Genomic DNA, 19,321 nt, shown 5'->3' on the forward strand with positions numbered 1-19,321 from the left:
AGATGACTAATTAGGCTAAGTTAAAAAAAATTGTGAGAAGGCTCAATATAAAAGTAACTTTTACGGATAACATATATAGAACTCTTTTTAAAAATCAAATATTAAGAACTCAAAATCTATCTAAAGGCAGAGCAGTTATTCTTATCTGACCATGAGTGATACATATCTATACATTTTGTTAGGACAAAATATTAAAATCTAGTTCTTATTTGTTCTAACCACAATTCCTTTGTAAAGGTGAATCATTTTGTGTCTATGAGTCACTGGATTTTATATACATATAATTATATTGCAATACTGTAATTAGATTACTTGTAGAATCCAGTCAAGTCACAAACATAGTAATTTATCCCAGATATAGTAAATACAGTAAATAGATTCTTTGTTTACCAAGGGACTCATTAAACAGTCTGTGGGTGTATATTGATTATCTCATAAGCTGGACATCAAATTTAATTTGTGTTGGCTATTGCTGGTGCCAATAAAAGATTGGTTTCTCTCTCTTCTAGATTTCCCATGAGTTCAGACCAAGTTACCAGGGGCCATTTAAGTTAATTAATACAATCTGCTGCTCAGATACTGATTCCCTAGGATATCGTTTGGGTTACAAAAGAGAAACCTACTTCCAAATTATCATAAAATATCATATAAGCATACATGATAAAGGGTAAAGTAGGGCAGTCAACAAATGTAAAACAGAAGAGAAATAGAAGAAATCAAATCTAGGATGATCAGGTTATGTCATGAAGATGGGCAGTTCTATGAAGTTCATTTTCAATGATTCAGGCCAAAAAGTGTAAACAATTTAAGACACAGAAATAGCATCAGTTTAATCCTTTAATGTATTTAAAACAGAACTTATAGGCCAAGGTGAGAGAATTGCTTGAGCCTAGGTGTTCAAGACCATCTTGGGCAATAGAGTGAGAGCGTATCTCTACAAAAAGTTTTAAAAATTAGGCAAGCATGGTGACACATTCCTGTAGTCCTAGCTATTTGGGAGGCTGAGGTGGGAGGATGGCTTCAGAAGAGGCTGCAGTGAGCTGAGAAAGTGCCACTGCAATCCATCCTGGGTGACAGAGTGAGACCCTGTCTCAAAGTTAATTAATTAATTAAAAATAAAACAAGTTACAACTCTGTGGTCTTTTCCGTCTCAAGGTTAAAATACCTTTATTAAGGGGTTGCTATCTTTATAGGGGATATAATTCCACTACCAAAAATAAGCCTCCAGGGTAGCCAGGGATTTGGGGCTGAAATGGGAAGAATAGGGTACAGTCTCCTATGGGATTAACTATATTCCTTTTGCTGCCAGCAAAAGGTGGGAGCGATGTGGTGAATCTTTAATACAGTTTTGGTAGTCAAAGGCTAGAGATTCCCCCTACCCTCAAGTGCTGGCTCTGGGATGAGAAAGAAGGGGAATGAAAAAGTGTTGAAGGAGATGACAATGACAAAACCAAAGACGGTAGAGAAAAAGGTGGAGTTATATTTTGGGTGAGCAGGCTTTAACTTTTGAATTCCTCTTCCTGCTCACTTTTTAGGTTCAATGTTACAACCTAGAGCGCCTGTTTTAAGTCTTTGAATAGGTTTAGCCAGACACAAAAGTGATCAGATCTTCTTTTAACCTGTCTAGGGCTTTCCTGTTTTCTTTTGTGCTTCTCGTGAGGGAAAAGGTAAGCCTATCGATAGCAGCACTGGACAAGGTATGGGCTGATCTTCTCTCCGAAATGGGCTCTTTTTTTCTTTTGGCAGGCATCTCACTTACAGAGACTCATCCTGATGCCCTTGTCAGCCCTGCTGTCCTTATTCCCAGGGCCTCACAAGCTCATCCAGAAACGCTATGACAAACTGCTGGATTGCAACAGCTACCTACAGCGATCAGCAGGAGAGGAGTCAGACTTGGCCAAAAAGGAGTATGAAGCCCTCAATGCCCAGCTTGTGGAGGAGCTCCAGGCGTTCAACCAGGCTGCTCGGAAGATTCTGTTGAACTGTCTGTGCAGCTTTATCACCCTCCTTAGGGACCTGATGCTCGTGGCACAGCAGGCTTACTCCACACTTGTGCCGGTAAGCACAGCACCAACACACAGCTACTTTGGCCTACTGGATCTGCTAGAAACCACACCCGTACGAAAGCCCTGTTCAGAGTGTGGACATGTGTTCAGTGTGGTGTGTGCGTGTTTATTTTAACTAAAACCAGTCAGATAGTCTCCTGCTCCTTATCTGTCTTCTCCATGGGAAGCTCAAAGGGTTTCCTACTTCAGGTTTACTGTGACTTACACATTTGTAATTCTTTTTTGGAGATTCCTTTTCAAATACAAAACACCTTTCAGCCTTGCTCCACCTGACTGATGCAACATGCAGTTTATCAGCAATTTATATTTTGTATTTCTTTCTGATCAATTGTTCTTAGATGTTAACTATGACTATTTAAGATGTGGCTCTAAATAGAAGGCCATCTCAGCATAATGAAAGACGCAGGATAATGTTCAAACCATGCTTTGTTTTGATTTCATTTTTCCCCAAGAAAGAGAAGCCTGGTTGTGTGTGTGTGTGCAAGTGTGTGTGTGTGTGTGTGTGTATGTGTGTAGCTTCGCCTCCCATTCGGATGTAATTTTATAATTATTTTCCTGATGAGGAAGAAAGATATTTACAATTTATATCAACTTCTTAAAAATTAGTTTGGTTTCTTGGCCCTACATTTCCAGTATACTAGTTCCTAACTGAATGAGATGGATAGCTATTCAATGGGTAACACCTGGAGCAGAATTAACTGTCCCTACTTTATTTTCTATTGTGGATTAATTAACTTTTAACTTATACTTTGAATTAAATTAAATTGAATAAACAAGGGCTATGTTTACAGGATTCAAAAGTCAAAATTATGTAAATGTATAATCAGTCTCACCATACCTGTTCCTCTAGCATCCCATTCCCCACTCTCATCCCATTTTTATTAGTTTATTTTTATGCATTTAGTGCTTTCTCATGCCAGTAAAAATAAATACAAATATATATTTTTATTTCTTAAAAGTAAAAAACAGCATATTATATATACCATTCTGCAACTTGCTTTTTAACAATATATTCTGAGAATGCGTCTACAATAGTACATGGAGACCTTCCTCATTCTTTGTTTTTTTTTTTTTTTTTGAGATGGAGTTTCACTCACCTCACCCAGCTAATTTCTTTCTTTCTCTTTATTTCTCTTTCTTTCTTTCTCTTTCTTTCTTTCTTTCTTTTCTTTCTTTCTTTCTTTCTTTCTTTCTTTCTTTCTTTCTTTCTTTTTCTTTCTTTCTTTCTTTCTTTCTTCTTTCTTTCTTTCTTTCTTTCTTTCTTTCTTTCTTTCTTTCTTTCTTTCTCTCTCTCTCTCTTTCTTTTCTTTTTTTTCTTTTTTTTTGTAATTTTTACTAGCAGGCCAAGTGCGGCGGCTTAACGCCTGTAATCCCAGCACTTTGGGAGGCCGAGGCGGGCGGATCATGAGGTCAGGAGATCGAGACCATCCTGGCCAACATGGTGAAACCCCGTCTTTACTAAAAATACAAAAAAAAAAAAAAAATTAGCTGGGTGTGGTGGCACATGGCTGTAATCCCAGCCACTTGGGAGGCTGAGGAAGGAGAATCACTTGAACCAGGGAGTCGGAGGTTGCAGTGAGCCAAAATCACACCACTGCACTCCAACCTGAAAAAAAAAAATTGTTTTAGTAGTGACTAGTTGCCCAGGCTGATCTTGAACTCCTGGGCTCAAGTTATCTTCTGGCCTCAGCATCCTGATTAGCTGGACTTCAGGCATGCACTACCATGCCTGGCTAAGATTTAAAAATTTTTAGAGACAGGGTCTTGCTACGTTGCCCAGGCTGGTCTCAAACTCTTGGACACAAGCAGTCCTCTTACCTCAGCCTCACTGTTGGCTGTGATTACAGCATGAGCCACTATGCCAAGCTTACCCAGTTTTTGAGGGGTAAGGATGTAAACTCCATTTCTTTGTAGGGAGCATTGTTGAAGAATTTGTTTTAAAACCAGCATAGGCTCTTAATCAGTGCTGTTTCTCTTAGCCGCTTTCCCTTGCCACCATCCTACCCAACCACAAGGGAAGCATCTACTGTCATGAGCTCCTGAGCTTTTCTTCCAAGACTTCATTGCTATTTTTTCTCTTCTGTTCTTTTATTTAGGCTTGAAACTTAAAAAAAAAAAAAAAAATCCCTATCATGTTTATGGGGTTTCTAGAGACAATAAATTAGACCATATTTATCTAGAAGTTCTAACGTTGCCCTAACTTTTCACAATGGAGCTATCATACACCTCCTCAACTGTTCATCACAACTCAATACATTTAACACCTGATATGATTATCTCGTTGTCTGGAAACAATGCCATATTATTTCTACCTATAGGTGCCACTGTTGGTTTCAAGCATTTCTGAGATTCAGAATCAAGTACTAGAAGAGGTCCAAAATTTGAATTGTGTGAAAGAAAACAGTGCCACCTTTATTGAGAGGAAACTCAGTTTTGAAAAGAAGAAGCCTGTGCAGATTCTGGTGAGTTTGGCAGCATTCATGACAGTGGTAACTTTCACCTCTTTGCCTTGTCCAAGTCGTATTATCATACTATTTTCCAGATCACTTATCTCATTCTAATATCCTACAATTTATGTATATGTAGAATTTCTTGTACATTTCTATCCTGTATATCATAAGCTCCATAAGATCATGAATTCTTTTTTTCTGCTTTGTACATAATATATCCCTAAAAATGCCTAGATGACTAAAATGGTGCTTGTCACTAGGTAGGAGGCACTCAATAAGTATTTGTTGAATAAGATTTTATAAAGATAAATCATATAGTCCAGCCCTTTCCTTTTCTACATAAGGCATACCAGGCCCCAGAGATAAGTGGCTTTCTCAAAGTCTCTTAGGGCCCGAGCTGATGGGGGAGTATAAGCCTCCTGATTCTTGTCTAATTTGCTGATGATATTTCCCAGATAAAGACATTTACATGTACAATGTACTTAACTGAATATTATTTATCAAGTGCTTAATATGCAAGGGGTTGTCTACAGAATGGCAAAGAGTTAAAAATGGTTGTGCAACATCCAAGAGAGATTAGAACCTCTGCCTTCTTATTCTTGTTATTTCTTCTCTACAACACTGCCCTCCTGTGCTTACTAGAGACATTTTTCACTGAATAAGTGAGCTGGGTACTTCACAATAATAACCTGCTCTATGCCTGCACCTTGAAATAATCCTCTAAAAATATATGACTTCTACATTTTAAAAATCTCCAGGGAAAAATTATTTACCAACTCCATGAGGATTTGATTATTTATCTATCTAAACCAAAACTTCTTATTTCTCCCAGCCAGAAATGCCACGTCAAACTGATATTCATCGCTCCAAACTTCTATCCACATATAGTGCAGAGGAACTCTATCAAGCTAAGCGCAAGTGCAATGCTACACAAGAATATGACATCAATCTTCTGGAAGGAGAGTTGGTGGCTGTGATAGAACAGAAAGATCCACTGGGGAGTACAAGCAGGTGGCTTGTGGACACAGGAAGTAAGTTTTTCCCTAGAACTATCACTCTTCTTTAAACTGAGATTTTCTGAGGGACCTCCATGTGCTTCTCTGAGCTCATGTTTGGGAAGAGTATACCCATGAACTTGGTTCTTTCTTTTTATTTCCCATCCAGATGTGAAAGGATATGTTTATTCCTCCTTCCTAAAACCCTACAATCCAGCAAAAATGCAGAAAGTGGATACTGAGAACAGGTTCTGTGATGATGATTTTGAGAACATCAGCCTCTTTGTGTCTTCTCGGCCAGCTAGTGACAGTGTCACAGGCACCTCAGAAAGCAGCATTGGTGATAGCAGCTCATCTCTTAGTGGCACATGTGGAAAGTTTGAAACAAATGGTACTGGTGTTGACAGTTTTCAAGAAGTAGACGAACAGGTAAAAATTTGATGTAAAAATATGTGGTTGTTCAAATCATGAAAGTCTCTCTCTACTATGTTACTGTAACACTTGGTGGAAAAGGGTCAGCTTTGACATCAAGGAGACCTGGCTCTATTAGCACATACTTCCAGTGGATCTTTTTGCAAGGAGTTTAATTCCCTGAGCCTGTTTCCTTAAATAAAGCAAAGGATTGGAGATAAAGTGTGTATGTAAAGTAGCCAACACAAAGTAGATACACAATAAATAGGAGCTATTACTATTACTACCCTGCTGTTACATACTTAGAGCAAAGTGTCTTTTTATACTCCCCCATCAAAAAAAAGCAGTTCAATACTGAACAGATTGCTGCCATCAATAGCATGTGGGAAATCGTCCATGATTCCTCTAAGAGCAATATCTTCATTGAGCTATCTAGTAATTGGCCATTTTTAATCTCATGTATAATGCCACACAGTATATGCTGAAACTTTTTCTTTCTTACTTTTTTGTTGTTGTTGTTATTGTTGAGATGGAGTCTTGCTCTGTTGCCCAGGCTGGAGTCCAGTGGCACGATCTCAGCTCACTGCAACTTCCACTTCCCGGGTTCAAGCAATCCGGAGTAGCTGGGACTATGGGCACGTGTCACCATGCCCGGCTAATTTTCATATTTTTAGTAGAGACGGGGTTTCACCATATTGGTCAGGCTGGTCTATACTGAAACTTTTAAGAGCTATATTTCCCTCACTGCACTAATGCAAAGGCTACTGGTACAATCTTTTTGCAAAATGGTATGTTCGTTATAGTGCCGGGTTTGTTTTTGCTATATCAGAAAGTTTCAGTATACTTAACTGTTCATTCCCCAGTGGTGACCATCTAACTAATTCCTTTATTTATTTACCTTGCTTTTTCTTTAGTGTTATATTAATAATTTATTTAAATTTATTTTTGTAGAGGTTATGTATATGTGTATGTATATGTGTAGATAGATAGAGAAGTTAAAATGTAGAAAAGCATACATAACTTAAAAGTAAGCTGGGCTTGGAGGCTCATGCCTGTAATCTCAGCATTTTGTGAGGCTGAGGTGGGAGGATTGCTTGAGCTGAGTTTGAGACCATCCTGGGTAACATAGTGAGACCTCATCTCTACTAAAAATCAAAAAAATTAGCCAAGGATGATTGCCCGCATCTGTAGTCCCAGCTACTGGAGAGGCTGGGGTAGGAAAATCGCACAAGCCAGGGAGGTCGAGGCTGCAGTGAGCCGTGATCATGCCACCGCACTCCAGCCTGGGCAACAGAGGGAGATCCTGTCTTTAAAAATAACAATAATTTTAAAAAGTAAAGTTTTTAGTCCTTCCTCCCCTTGTCCTACTCTTCAGAGACAATGCTTGGATATATCCTTTGTATATTCTGTGCATATACAAACACGTTTATACCAGTGGGAAACATATCATATATGGTATGTTATAGGGGTTTTTTTTTTTTTCATTTAACAATATATCTTAGACACAATTAAACCTAAATAGCTATCTTATTCCTTAAAACGTTCAACACAGCATTTAATTTTGTGGATATATTATAACTTATGTAACTATCACCCTAATAATAGATATGTAGAATGTTTTGGGCTTTTAAAAAATTCAAACAATATTTCAAGGAAGGGCCTTGTCCATCTATTTTTGTACATTTATATGAATATATAAGTGTAAAACAAATTCCTAAAATATTAGAGGGTCAAAGGTATATACATTTAAAGTCTTTATAGACATTGCCATGCTGACCTCCAAAAGTATGGTATCTATTCAGTTTCTTTCATTAACAGTTACTGATTGCTGTCCAATTCATGACACTTTTTTTTTTTTTTTTGGTTTGGTGTTTTGTTTTGTTTTTTTTTCCCAAAAGCAGCTTATCAATATCTTATATTCATATCACATAATTCATCCGTTTTTAAGTGTACAATTCATGACTTTTAGTATATATTACAAAGTTGTGCAAGTTTAGTATATTTACAAAGTTGTGCAACCATCACTTTAATCCAATTTTAAAACATTTCTTTCATTCCAAAAAATCATTTGCACCCATTTGTAGTCCCTCCTCTTTCCCACCCCAACCCCAAAGAAACACTAACCTATTTTCTGTCTCCATAGATTTGCCTTTTCTGTATCTTTTGTATAAACAAAATTGTACAATACGTGATGTTTTACAGCTACTTTTTTTCACTTAGCAAAATGTATTGAGTCTTCCATGTTGTCGTATGTATATGTACTTTGTTGCTTTCTATTGCCTACTATTATTCCATTCTGTGGATATATTTTGTTAATCCACTCACCAGTTGATGGTCATTTGGGTAACTTCTAGTTTGGGGCTATTATGAATTACGCTGCTATGAATATTTGTGTGCAAGTCTTTGTGTGAATTTAATTTCCCTTGAGTAGACACTCCGAAGTGTAATTCCTTATTGGTTTTATTTAAATTTTTAAGAAACTGCCAAACTGTTATCCAAAGTGGCCTCACCACTTTACTTTTCTACCAGCAAAGTGTGAGGGTTACGGGTTGCAGTTTCTTCACATGCTTGTCAACACTAGTTATTATTTGTCTTTTTAATGAGACCCATCTTGTGGGTATGAGGTGGTATCTCTTTGGGGTTTTAGTGTACATTTCCCTAAAAATTAATGCTATTGAACATTTTTTCATGTGCTCATTTGCCATTCTTTTATTTCCTTTGGTGAATGTCTATTCAAATATTTGCCTATTAAAAAAAAAACTGGGTCATTTTCCTTCTTATTTTCCCATTGTAAAAGTTCTTTATAAACCTGAGTGCAAGTTTTATTTTTTTTAAATCAGATATATAATTTGCAAATATTTTCTCCTGGTTATAACTGACTCTTAACTTGTCTGGGCATTACTATGTGTTCTTACTGCCCTTCTCTCTTGAAGTTTCAAAACACTCTTTCTCTATTACTTGTTCACTCTGTTGTTTATTCAGTTTCTAAAAGACATATTACAATGCTAACTAATGCATTTTTATCAGTGAAATCTATGTACCTGATTAAATGTCCTGTCAGACTTTGCCTTGTCTCAATAACCTAGATGGACAGAAATCTGAGAGCCAAATTTATCAACACACTCTAAAGCTGGCTTGATGTTGAGTTCTAGTTCTTACTTGGCTCTACAGGGACTTTGGACTAAGCACCTCACATAGACTCTTTCTGCCTGGTGTTCGTAGTATGAGACTGCATTTAGTTCCTACTAGCTGGTACTTCAAAGCAATTTTCTGCAAGCAATCCTATCAATATATATAATGTGAATTAGGTCCATTAGAGATTTCCATTACCAAGAGAAGAAAAAAATGAGATAGTATTTCAAAACAAAAAATGTGTTAATGGCATCTCTTCATAAATTGTTATTTACTTTCTTTTTCCTCTGAGTTTGGCACCAATTCAAAATAGGCATAGCATCAGGAATATAAATATAAGCATGTATAAGCATTATTACTAGTAAAATGGGATTGAAGATGCATCTTGGATCTGTAGCACATGGAATCCCTGATACTTTCCCTCAGAGTAGAAATTACCCAACTCAAATTGAAGGTGAACCCGGTGCATGGACAAAGTCTGTCCCAATAAACTTACTGCAAGATGAGGAAGAGGATGCACCTGTTGGAAACTTCAGTACAAGGAAGAAGAGAAGAAAAGGCTGCATAGAGATACCTCCCTTAATGTCTTAACTCCAGTCAATAGACGCACATAGGCCAGTGGTTTCCAGACTCCCCCTGTAATGCATAATGCATAATATTTCATTGAAAACAGAGAGAAAGGATTATATTTTGTTCCTAATTCTTGCCCCAGGGCTGATGTTTCCATTCTGTTGGCTTTTAGAAGTTGTGGGGAGAAGAAAATGATTAACCTCTGTATTTGTGGTGTGATAGTATAAGTCAATACAGTATAGAAGTCCCGGTAATGTGATCGAAAGTGGAAGAAAATTATATCTTCTTTACCAACAATGAGAATACAGTACATGTTGTAACATTTCACATTTGTGGTATCCTACAAAGCAGTTTTCTGGGTGGCTATTTAGACTTTTGTTCTTGATTTTATTTTATTATCAGGAACATCAGTGGAAACTTGTACTGGCTTAATTGGATGCCACTTTTGGTTATCATTTATTTCCCTTTCCCTTCCTACTGTGGTAGCACGTTTTTTGATTTCCTCCAGAATTGCTATAGCATGTTGCCAAGGGGTGTTGTAGGATGTAGTCTGGTTTTATTGATGGTTCTAGTGGACCCTGACACAAAGGACAGGTGGCCTCTACCTCATACTCAGGGGGTATCTTCAGGGCCCTAAAGATCATTCAAATATAGGCAATTTCAAACTAATTTAGATTCTAGTGGCTCCATGATTTTTATACCAGAGCTGAATTTTTAACCTGAATGCGAGGACCTGAAGTGGTCTATGAATGAGTTTTGGGAGGATTTCATGAATCTCCTCAAATACGTTGGAAATATTGTTCTTATTTGCATATATACACATCTATGATAAAAGAAGTCTACCTTTTTAAACAGACTTTTAAAAGAAATTTTTATCTAAAATGTTAGAAATCACTGCTGTAGAGGTTTAACTTGCTTATCCATTCTCCACCTCAAGAAGAGAGACCGCTATAAAAAAGTTCCCCCAAAATTATGTTCTGGAGCCTTTGTTGAATAATGGGGATGAGCGACTGGATATTCACAACCTGGCGGTACCGATTTATACCAAGGATCTTAATTTTTAAGTTCTTCATTCTGTTTTTTTGCTATATCAAAGAATATAACAAAAGCATTCAAGTAAATATGCCTTCCCATTCCAAGGTATTCTCTCCTTTTGTCCATCAAATAGTAATGGCCTGCTCTGCATTAGTGTTCCATGCTGCATAACAGATACCCACAAACCTGGTGGCTTAAAACAATACAAATGTATTTCTTAGGGGCTGTTGTCAGGAGTCCAAGCACGGTTTAGCTGGGTGCCCTGCTTAAGATCTCACGTAGCTGCAATATAGGTGCTTGCTGGTTTTATTGCTTCTGAAACTGGGGGTTCTCTTCCCAGCTCATGGTCATTGGTAGAATTAAGTTTCTTGTTCCGGTTGGACTAAGGACTCCTTTTTCTTGTTGGCAATTAGCCAGAGACCACTTTCAACAACCTGAGGCTGCCCTCAAATCCTTGCCATGTGGCTGTCTCTATAGGCAGTTTGCAACATGGCTGTTTGCTTCTTCAAAGTCAGTGGGTGAGCATCTCTCTGGCTTCAAATCTCTCCCTTCAGAGGAGGCCTAAATGCACTTTAAAGGTCACATCTGAGTAGGTCAGGCCCATCCAGGATAATCCCTCTTTTGACTAACTCAGAGTCAATTTCCTAGGGACTTTAACAAGCACCTCTGCAGAATCTCTTTACCTTTGCTAGAGAGTGTAGCCTACTCACAGGAGTAATAGCACATCTATTAAGAAGTTCCAGTCACAATCAAGGGGAGGAGATTATGTAGACCATGTACAGTAGGGGGTGAGATTCTCAGGGTCCATCCTAGAATTCTGCCTTCCAGAGTGTCTAAGATGCCTTGTTTGGCAAGCAGAATCTTGTCCTTGGCACTTCTCAAAAAGGACTCAGTTTAATAATGGCTAAAACCCAGTTTTGGGGGGCAGTTCAGTGTCTGAGAATCAGTGCTGTTTTCTTTTTCCATGTAAGTAATATTGAAAATATAATTTTTGACTTCTAAAAAAAGTAGTCATTTTGCTACCAATCCCACGTTCATCTTTACATTTTCCAACTACCTATGATGACGATGCTACATGCCTACTGTGTCATTGTTTAGAAAGTGCTTCAAAAAGTTGGCTTATTTTTTTTTTTTTTTTTTTTAATTTATTTATTATTATTATACTGTAAGTTGTAGGGTACATGTGCATAACGTGCAGGTTTGTTACATATGTATACTTGTGCCTTGTTGGTGTGCTGCACCCATCAACTCGTCATTTACATCAGGTATAACTCCCAATGCAATCCCTCCCCCCGCCCCCCTCCCCATGATAGGCCCCGGTGTGTGATGTTCCCCTTCCCGAGTCCAAGTGATCTCATTGTTCAGTTCCCACCTATGAGTGAGAACATGCGGTGTTTGGTTTTCTGTTCTTGTGATAGTTTGCTAAGAATGATGGATTCCAGCTGCATCCATGTCCCTACAAAGGACACAAACTCATCCTTTTTTATGGCTGCATAGTATTCCATGGTGTATATATGCCACATTTTCTTAATCCAATCTGTCACTGATGGACATTTGGGTTGATTCCAAGTCTTTGCTATTGTGAATAGTGCTGCAATAAACATACGTGTGCATGTGTCTTTATAGCAGCATAATTTAGAATCCTTTGGGTATATCCCCAGTAATGGGATGGCTGGGTCATATGGTACATCTAGTTCTAGATCCTTGAGGAATCGCCATACTGTTTTCCATAATGGTTGAACTAGTTTACAATCCCACCAACAGTGTAAAAGTGTTCCTATTTCTCCACATCCTCTCCAGCACCTGTTGTTTCCTGACTTTTGAATGATCGCCATTCTAACTGGTGTGAGATGGTATCTCATTGTGGTTTTGATTTGCATTTCTCTGATGGCCAGTGATGATGAGCATTTTTTCATGTGTTTGTTGGCTGTATGAATGTCTTCTTTTGAGAAATGTCTATTCATATCCTTTGCCACTTTTTGATGGGGTTGTTTGTTTTTTTCTTGTAAATTTGTTGGAGTTCTTTGTAGGTTCTGGATATTAGCCCTTTGTCAGATGAGTAGATTGCAAAAATTTTCTCCCATTCTGTAGGTTGCCTGTTCACTCTGATGGTAGTTTCTTTTGCTGTGCAGAAGCTCTTTAGTTTAATGAGATCCCATTTGTCAATTTTGGCTTTTGCTGCCGTTGCTTTTGGTGTTTTAGACATGAAGTCTTTGCCCATGCCTATGTCCTGAATGGTACTACCTAGGTTTTCCTCTAGGATTTTTATGGTATTAGGTCTAACATTTAAGTCTCTAATCCATCTTGAATTAATTTTCGTATAAGGAGTAAGGAAAGGATCCAGTTTCAGCTTTCTACTTATGGCTAGCCAATTTTCCCAGCACCATTTATTAAATAGGGAATCCTTTCCCCATTTCTTGTTTCTCTCAGGTTTGTCAAAGATCAGATGGCTGTAGATGTGTGGTATTATTTCTGAGGACTCTGTTCTGTTCCATTGGTCTATATCTCTGTTTTGGTACCAGTACCATGCTGTTTTGGTTACTGTAGCCTTGTAGTATAGTTTGAAGTCAGGTAGCGTGATGCCTCCAGCTTTGTTCTTTTAACTTAGGATTGTCTTGGAGATGCGGGCTCTTTTTTGGTTCCATATGAACTTTAAAGCAGTTTTTTCCAATTCTGTGAAGAAAGTCATTGGTAGCTTGATGGGGATGGCATTGAATCTATAAATTACCTTGGGCAGTATGGCCATTTTCACGATATTGATTCTTCCTATCCATGAGCATGGTATGTTCTTCCATTTGTTTGTGTCCTCTTTTATTTCACTGAGCAGTGGTTTGTAGCACAAGACAGGGATGCCCTCTCTCACCACTCCTATTCAACATAGTGTTGGAAGTTCTGGCTAGGGCAATCAGGCAAGAGAAAGAAATCAAGGGTATTCAGTTAGGAAAAGAAGAAGTCAAATTGTCCCTCTTTGCAGATGACATGATTGTATATTTAGAAAACCCCATTGTCTCAGCCCAAAATCTCCTTAAGCTGATAAGCAACTTCAGCAAAGTCTCAGGATACAAAATTAATGTGCAAAAATCACAAGCATTCTTATACACTAGTAACAGACAAACAGAGAGCCAAATCATGAATGAACTTCCATTCACAATTGCTTCAAAGAGAATCAAATACCTAGGAATCCAACTTACAAGGGATGTAAAGGACCTCTTCAAGGAGAACTACAAAAAGTTGGCTTATTAACATGAAGAGATTTTCAAAAATAGTATGAGGTGGAAAACCACCTGCAAAGTTATGTATACTATAAGTCCATTTTTATTACCACTTCAGATAGGTAGGTAGAACACAAAAATGGAAGGAAGGAAAGAAGGAAGAAAGGAAGAGAGGAAGATGGGAGGAAGGAAAAGAAGATGCTAATAGCAGTTGGGTGGATTTTGTTTTGCTTAACTTTATTAAAAATTTTTTTCTTCATCAAAATTGCTTGTGTAATTAAAACATATAATTGTTAAGTGAAGAACATGAAAGCTTGCTCCTGAAGGGTGAGAGAGAATAATGAGCATTTTTCATGCAATATAACCATCTTAGTTTCCAGAGATACGTATGATATACCATAAATGCTGATTCTCTACCTTTTAGTTTTAGAAAAGAAGATTAACATATATTATGACTTTTGTTGCTGTTAATTGGAGAATTGGGATAAAAATAAAATGATATTCAGTGAAGACAGGTAATGTGGCTCACTGAAGAAGGAAAATTAAATGCACAAATATAGAATAAGGGAATGCCGAACTGGGAATGTTACCACAGAGAAAGATCTGGTGGTTATAAGCAGTGGGTAATAAATTAGGTATGAGTCAATAATACAGTGTTATTTAAAAAAAAAAAGTAAGTGTGATAGAAAACGGAGTTGTATTCACAGAATACTGCACATAAAATGAGTTAGAGCTTTATAGAGTACAAAGAAGCAATCAATAAATACATTTTTAAAAGTGCCAAGGAAAAACAGAAGAAAATTAGGTGATAATGGCTCAAATTAACAACATTGTAATTAATGTGCCTGGACCAAAACGTAGCATTTAAGATTAGAAAGATACAGACTAAAACAATTAAAATATTGAAGATAATGAGAAATCTTACAGTTCTTAAATGCATGACATGTTAAAAATTTATAACTTGTAGTCTAACATTAAGGAGACTAAAAATACTAAAAAGGAGACTTTAAAAAGAGACTGAAAATAGACTGCTGCCTCTTTAAAAGCAGCTTACTTCCATTTCGAGTATATAATATATGCCCCCATTTAACATAAATTATATAAAAACTAAAAAGTGCTCATCCCAAATAAATTTTGGGTCATGGTTATCTAAAGCATTGAAAGTATATAATTTTGTACTTTAAATTTACAATTGCATGAGAATATATATTTAATATTTAGAATATAAACTATAATTTCATACCAAACAGATCTAGGTGGAAGAGTTTATATATCACTTGAGAGAATTCTGCTAAAGTGAAAGACTACCACAAATATTTAGAAATGTTCTATTAGTAGGCTATCTAACCTGCTAAAACATCTATAGTTGCATTGGTAAAGCATTACCTATTATTTATAAAAATTATAAAAGATGATTACCAACTACTAATGCAGGCTCTTACAGATGTTTCAGATGTATTATAGTACATTACATTCCCAAATACTTTTGCAAACCAAATCTTCCATTCTGTTCCTGTGGATTTATTCAATGTTTTCACTTTCTAAACAACAAAACAACAACGTCTACAATATACTAGAAACTCCAGTCCCTCTCCGCAAGAATACACTCTGTACATACTTGCTAGAACAAGAGTTTGGTCTCTAAAGCATTATGAGAAATAGACCAAGCACAGGATTTGAAGTTAGAAGATATTGGTCATAGCAGCACCAATTAGCTCTATAATTAAAAATATGTTTCTTCTGTAAGCACAACTCATAGGGTTGTTGAGGACAAAGCACATTTAACATATAACTGCCATGCACTCCATAAAAGGTGTTTATTATTGCTACCACTCCATTGCTAAAGAATTTATAGTACTTTTAATTTTCTTGTTTACTTAAAAAATTATGTAATAATTTGACCATGTTCATCAATCTCTTGTATGTATCTTTTATGATACAAGATGATCTCTTGTATGATAGCCATGCCTTTCAATAAATATTTGAATATTCCTACTAATTTTCAGGTCAAATCAATCAATATTTGAATTCATACTTTGTACCACAATGTGGTCAATGGAGAAAAGTTTAATTAAATGTGTGTCTTAGTCCATTTGGGCTGCTGTAACAAAATACCATAAACTGGTTGGCTTATAAACAACAGAAATTTATTTCTCACAGTTGTGGAGGCTGGAAGTCCAAGATCAAGGCAGCAGTTTATGTGGTATTTGCTGAGGGGTAACTTTCTGGTTCATAGAGTAGTACCTTCTTGTTGGGCCCTCACATGGTGGAAGGGGTGAAGGGTCTCTTTCAGGTTTCTTTTAAAGAGAAACCAATCCCATTCAGGAAGCTGAAGGCTGATCATCTCCCAAAGGCCCCACCTCTTAATAGCATTACCTTGTGGATTAGGCTTTCAACACATAAACTTTGAGGGGAAACAAACATTCAGACCATGGCAATATGGTTCTTTCCTTGGGGAGCAGGTCATATTAGTTGATAAATCAATATACCAATCAATGGAATCAAAGTTTCATCAAAAGTTAAATAAGTTTAATATTTAAATAACAACTTCAGCTACAGCTATAGTCTCCTCTCCACAGTACCCATTCTCTTTTCCTGCTTAATGAAGTAATGAAGTCATCTTATTTCTCATAGTTTCCCTTATAAATTGAACTTCAAGTTTGAGAGTTAATCTGCTTGTCTTTTCCTATATGTTGTTTTCATGTATTCATCTCTGTACCTTCAAATATGACATATTCACGCCTTTTGTCAGCTTTGTCATTTATGAAAGATAACTTCTTTCAAAATCCAGCTCACCATTGGCTGATGTATCATCTGTGTGTAGAGTTGTTGCTGTTTTGGTGTGTTTTGTTTTGTTCACTGGCATTTTCTTTTCCTGGCTAAGTTGTAAGTTCGCCAATAAAATAATACCTGGTACTTAGTAGGTACTAGAAAAATTTTCATTAAATAAATGAATGGGAATATATGTTGCTTAAATAAATGAATGGGAATAAATTAAGCCAATTGCTTAATTTTATGCCATAACTAAACATTTTCATTATCAATCTTATGATTTTATTGGAAGAATAACTAAACACTTATTTTGGGGCTTCTTACACACTTAATAATTATAAAGGATTCTTTTGAGGTCAGAAAAAATTCTTTTGACTGAAATATTTTATTATTCTAGGTCACAAAATAATTTTTAAAGTTATAAATTTAATACATTGTCATTATAAAGGTTTGGGAAAAAAAGAAGGGAACAAGGAAGTAAAAATGAAAATCAGCTATAATTGTACCATTCAAAGAAACAATAACAATATTACACTTATAATGTACATCAAATTTTTTGTTCTTTTTAAGGTTTACAATTTTATCATAAGTGTTTCCCATATTATTAGTCTCAAACAGCATCATTTTTCTTGTTTGTTTTTGTTTGTTTGTTTGTTTGTTTGTTTTTGGAGACAGGGTCTCACTCTGTCGCCCAGGCTGGAGTGCAACGGCACGATCTTGGCTCACTGCAACCACTGCCTCCCAGGTTCAAACAATTCTCCTGCCTCAGCCTCCTGAGTAGCTGGGATTACAGGCGCACACCACCATGCCCAGCTAAGTTTTGTATTTTTTAGTAGAGACAGGGTTTCACCATGTTGGTCATGCTGGTCTTGTACTTCTGACCTCATGATCTGCCCACCTCGGCCTCCCAAAGTGCTGGGATTACAGGTGTGAACTACTGTGCCCAGCCTGCACTGTTTTTAATGACTACAAATTTCCTTAGTATGAAGGTCTGGAATTTAACTATTTTGCTCTTGCTGAACTTCTAGTGATATTCCTACTACTCTCCCACTTTTGCCATTTGTATGGGTAATCCAGTAACATTGGTATGCAAAAATTTCTGCCAATGTTTCTGTAGAAGAGATTCTTCAAGCTATTTTGATTCATAAGGAATTAACATTTTAACATTATTAAAAATCTTTTAATAGAAACTGCCAAGTTGCCTTCAAGCATGGATAATTTATACTCCTCCTAACAGAATAATGACAATACCTATTTCGTTCCATTCTCACCTGGGTCATATTTTAGCAAAATACATCCAATAGAAGGAGTTGGACAATGTGACTTTGGAAAATAAGAAAACTTTAGCATTGCTTCTAAAAGCTTGGAAACTCTTATGATGTTTCTCTTAATATTCAGGTTCCAATTCCAATAATGTCATTTGTTTCTTTGTCTAGATTTTCTATGCAGTTCATGCTTTTCAAGCACGGAGTGACCATGAACTCAGCCTTCAGGAATATCAGAGAGTTCATATACTTAGGTTTTGTGACCTAAGTGGCAATAAAGAGTGGTGGTTAGCTGAAGCTCAAGGGCAGAAAGGATATGTGCCCGCTAACTACCTTGGAAAGATGACTTATGCTTAAGAAAATAAGACTTCGACTTTTATTTTCCAGCAAGTTATTGATTGACTACCTCATAAAACTGACATTACAAAACTTTGGACCAGAAAGCAAGAAACCTCCAAACTACAGAAACTGATACTCTACTGGGTTTTCAGGAATACTGTACTTCCTAACAGGGTTATTGCAAGAATGTATTATAAAGGATACATGTTGAAAGAAATACTAAGCCAACAGAAATAGCAAAGCAAATGACCCAAGCTTCAACTGTCAACTACTTAAAAGTGAAGATCTTTTGAAAGAGTAATTATATCCTTCTATCATCAAGAAAGGTTGGATCCAAAGGTTTTTCAATTTACTTTTTTTTTTTTACTGTATGATGTATTTTGCCTCAAATGTTTTTGTTTTTCATATTGCTCTCTTGCAAATGCATACATGTTCATATACATACATATAAACCATATATATTATGTAGCTTTATACACATATGTGGATATGAATTACACACCTATATGTGTAAACCAGAGTATACATCAAATATACATAATAGGAATATATCACCAACTAGAAGTCTTTGATAATGTATTTTGTCAATGTTTTGTTTATATGTTTTGAACTAAAAGAAAACTGAATAACTTGATATTAACATATAACATTACTAAATGCATACTATATGCCAGACATTGTTCTAAGTGCTTTATATGTAGTAACTTGTTTAATACTCAAACCATAGTCCAAAAGGGTAAAGTAATTTAATCCAAATCACATTGCTAGTAAGTGGTGGGCCTGGACTTAAACTTAGGTAGTATAAATAAAAAATAAAACCTAAGGCTTCCAACCATCTAAATAGACCTCCCCCTCAGCCAGGGCTCTTTTTTTTTTTTTTTATTCAAAGGTATAACTGGATAAATAGATGTGTTTACAACCATTCTTGTGAAATGCATTTTTATAAAAATACTATCAACTTCTTTGCTAATAGCAGACACATACCTCAACTATGATGACCTAATTTTTGGTGGATAATGTACATGATTAGGTAGAAATAGGCAAGCTCACACTGGTAGATTAACTATCAAATAC

At 36.4% G+C, this 19,321-nt stretch overlaps 1 protein-coding gene across 1 annotated transcript in view; it reads left to right on the top strand.

The window, feature by feature from the left end:
- Positions 1 to 18,265, top strand: part of ARHGEF38 (Rho guanine nucleotide exchange factor 38) — a 125,335-nt gene extending 107,070 nt beyond the window's left edge. The window contains exons 10-14 of the mRNA XM_025386214.1: positions 1,747 to 2,058; positions 4,385 to 4,528; positions 5,349 to 5,547; positions 5,681 to 5,940; positions 18,080 to 18,265. Of these exons, the coding sequence (XP_025241999.1) occupies positions 1,747 to 2,058; positions 4,385 to 4,528; positions 5,349 to 5,547; positions 5,681 to 5,940; positions 18,080 to 18,265 (1,101 nt within the window). The remainder of the gene's footprint in view (positions 1 to 1,746; positions 2,059 to 4,384; positions 4,529 to 5,348; positions 5,548 to 5,680; positions 5,941 to 18,079) is intronic.
- The last annotated feature ends 1,056 nt before the right edge of the window (positions 18,266 to 19,321 follow it).

Source organism: Theropithecus gelada, chromosome 5, assembly GCF_003255815.1.
Source record: "Theropithecus gelada isolate Dixy chromosome 5, Tgel_1.0, whole genome shotgun sequence".
Taxonomy (NCBI): Eukaryota; Metazoa; Chordata; class Mammalia; order Primates; family Cercopithecidae; genus Theropithecus; species Theropithecus gelada.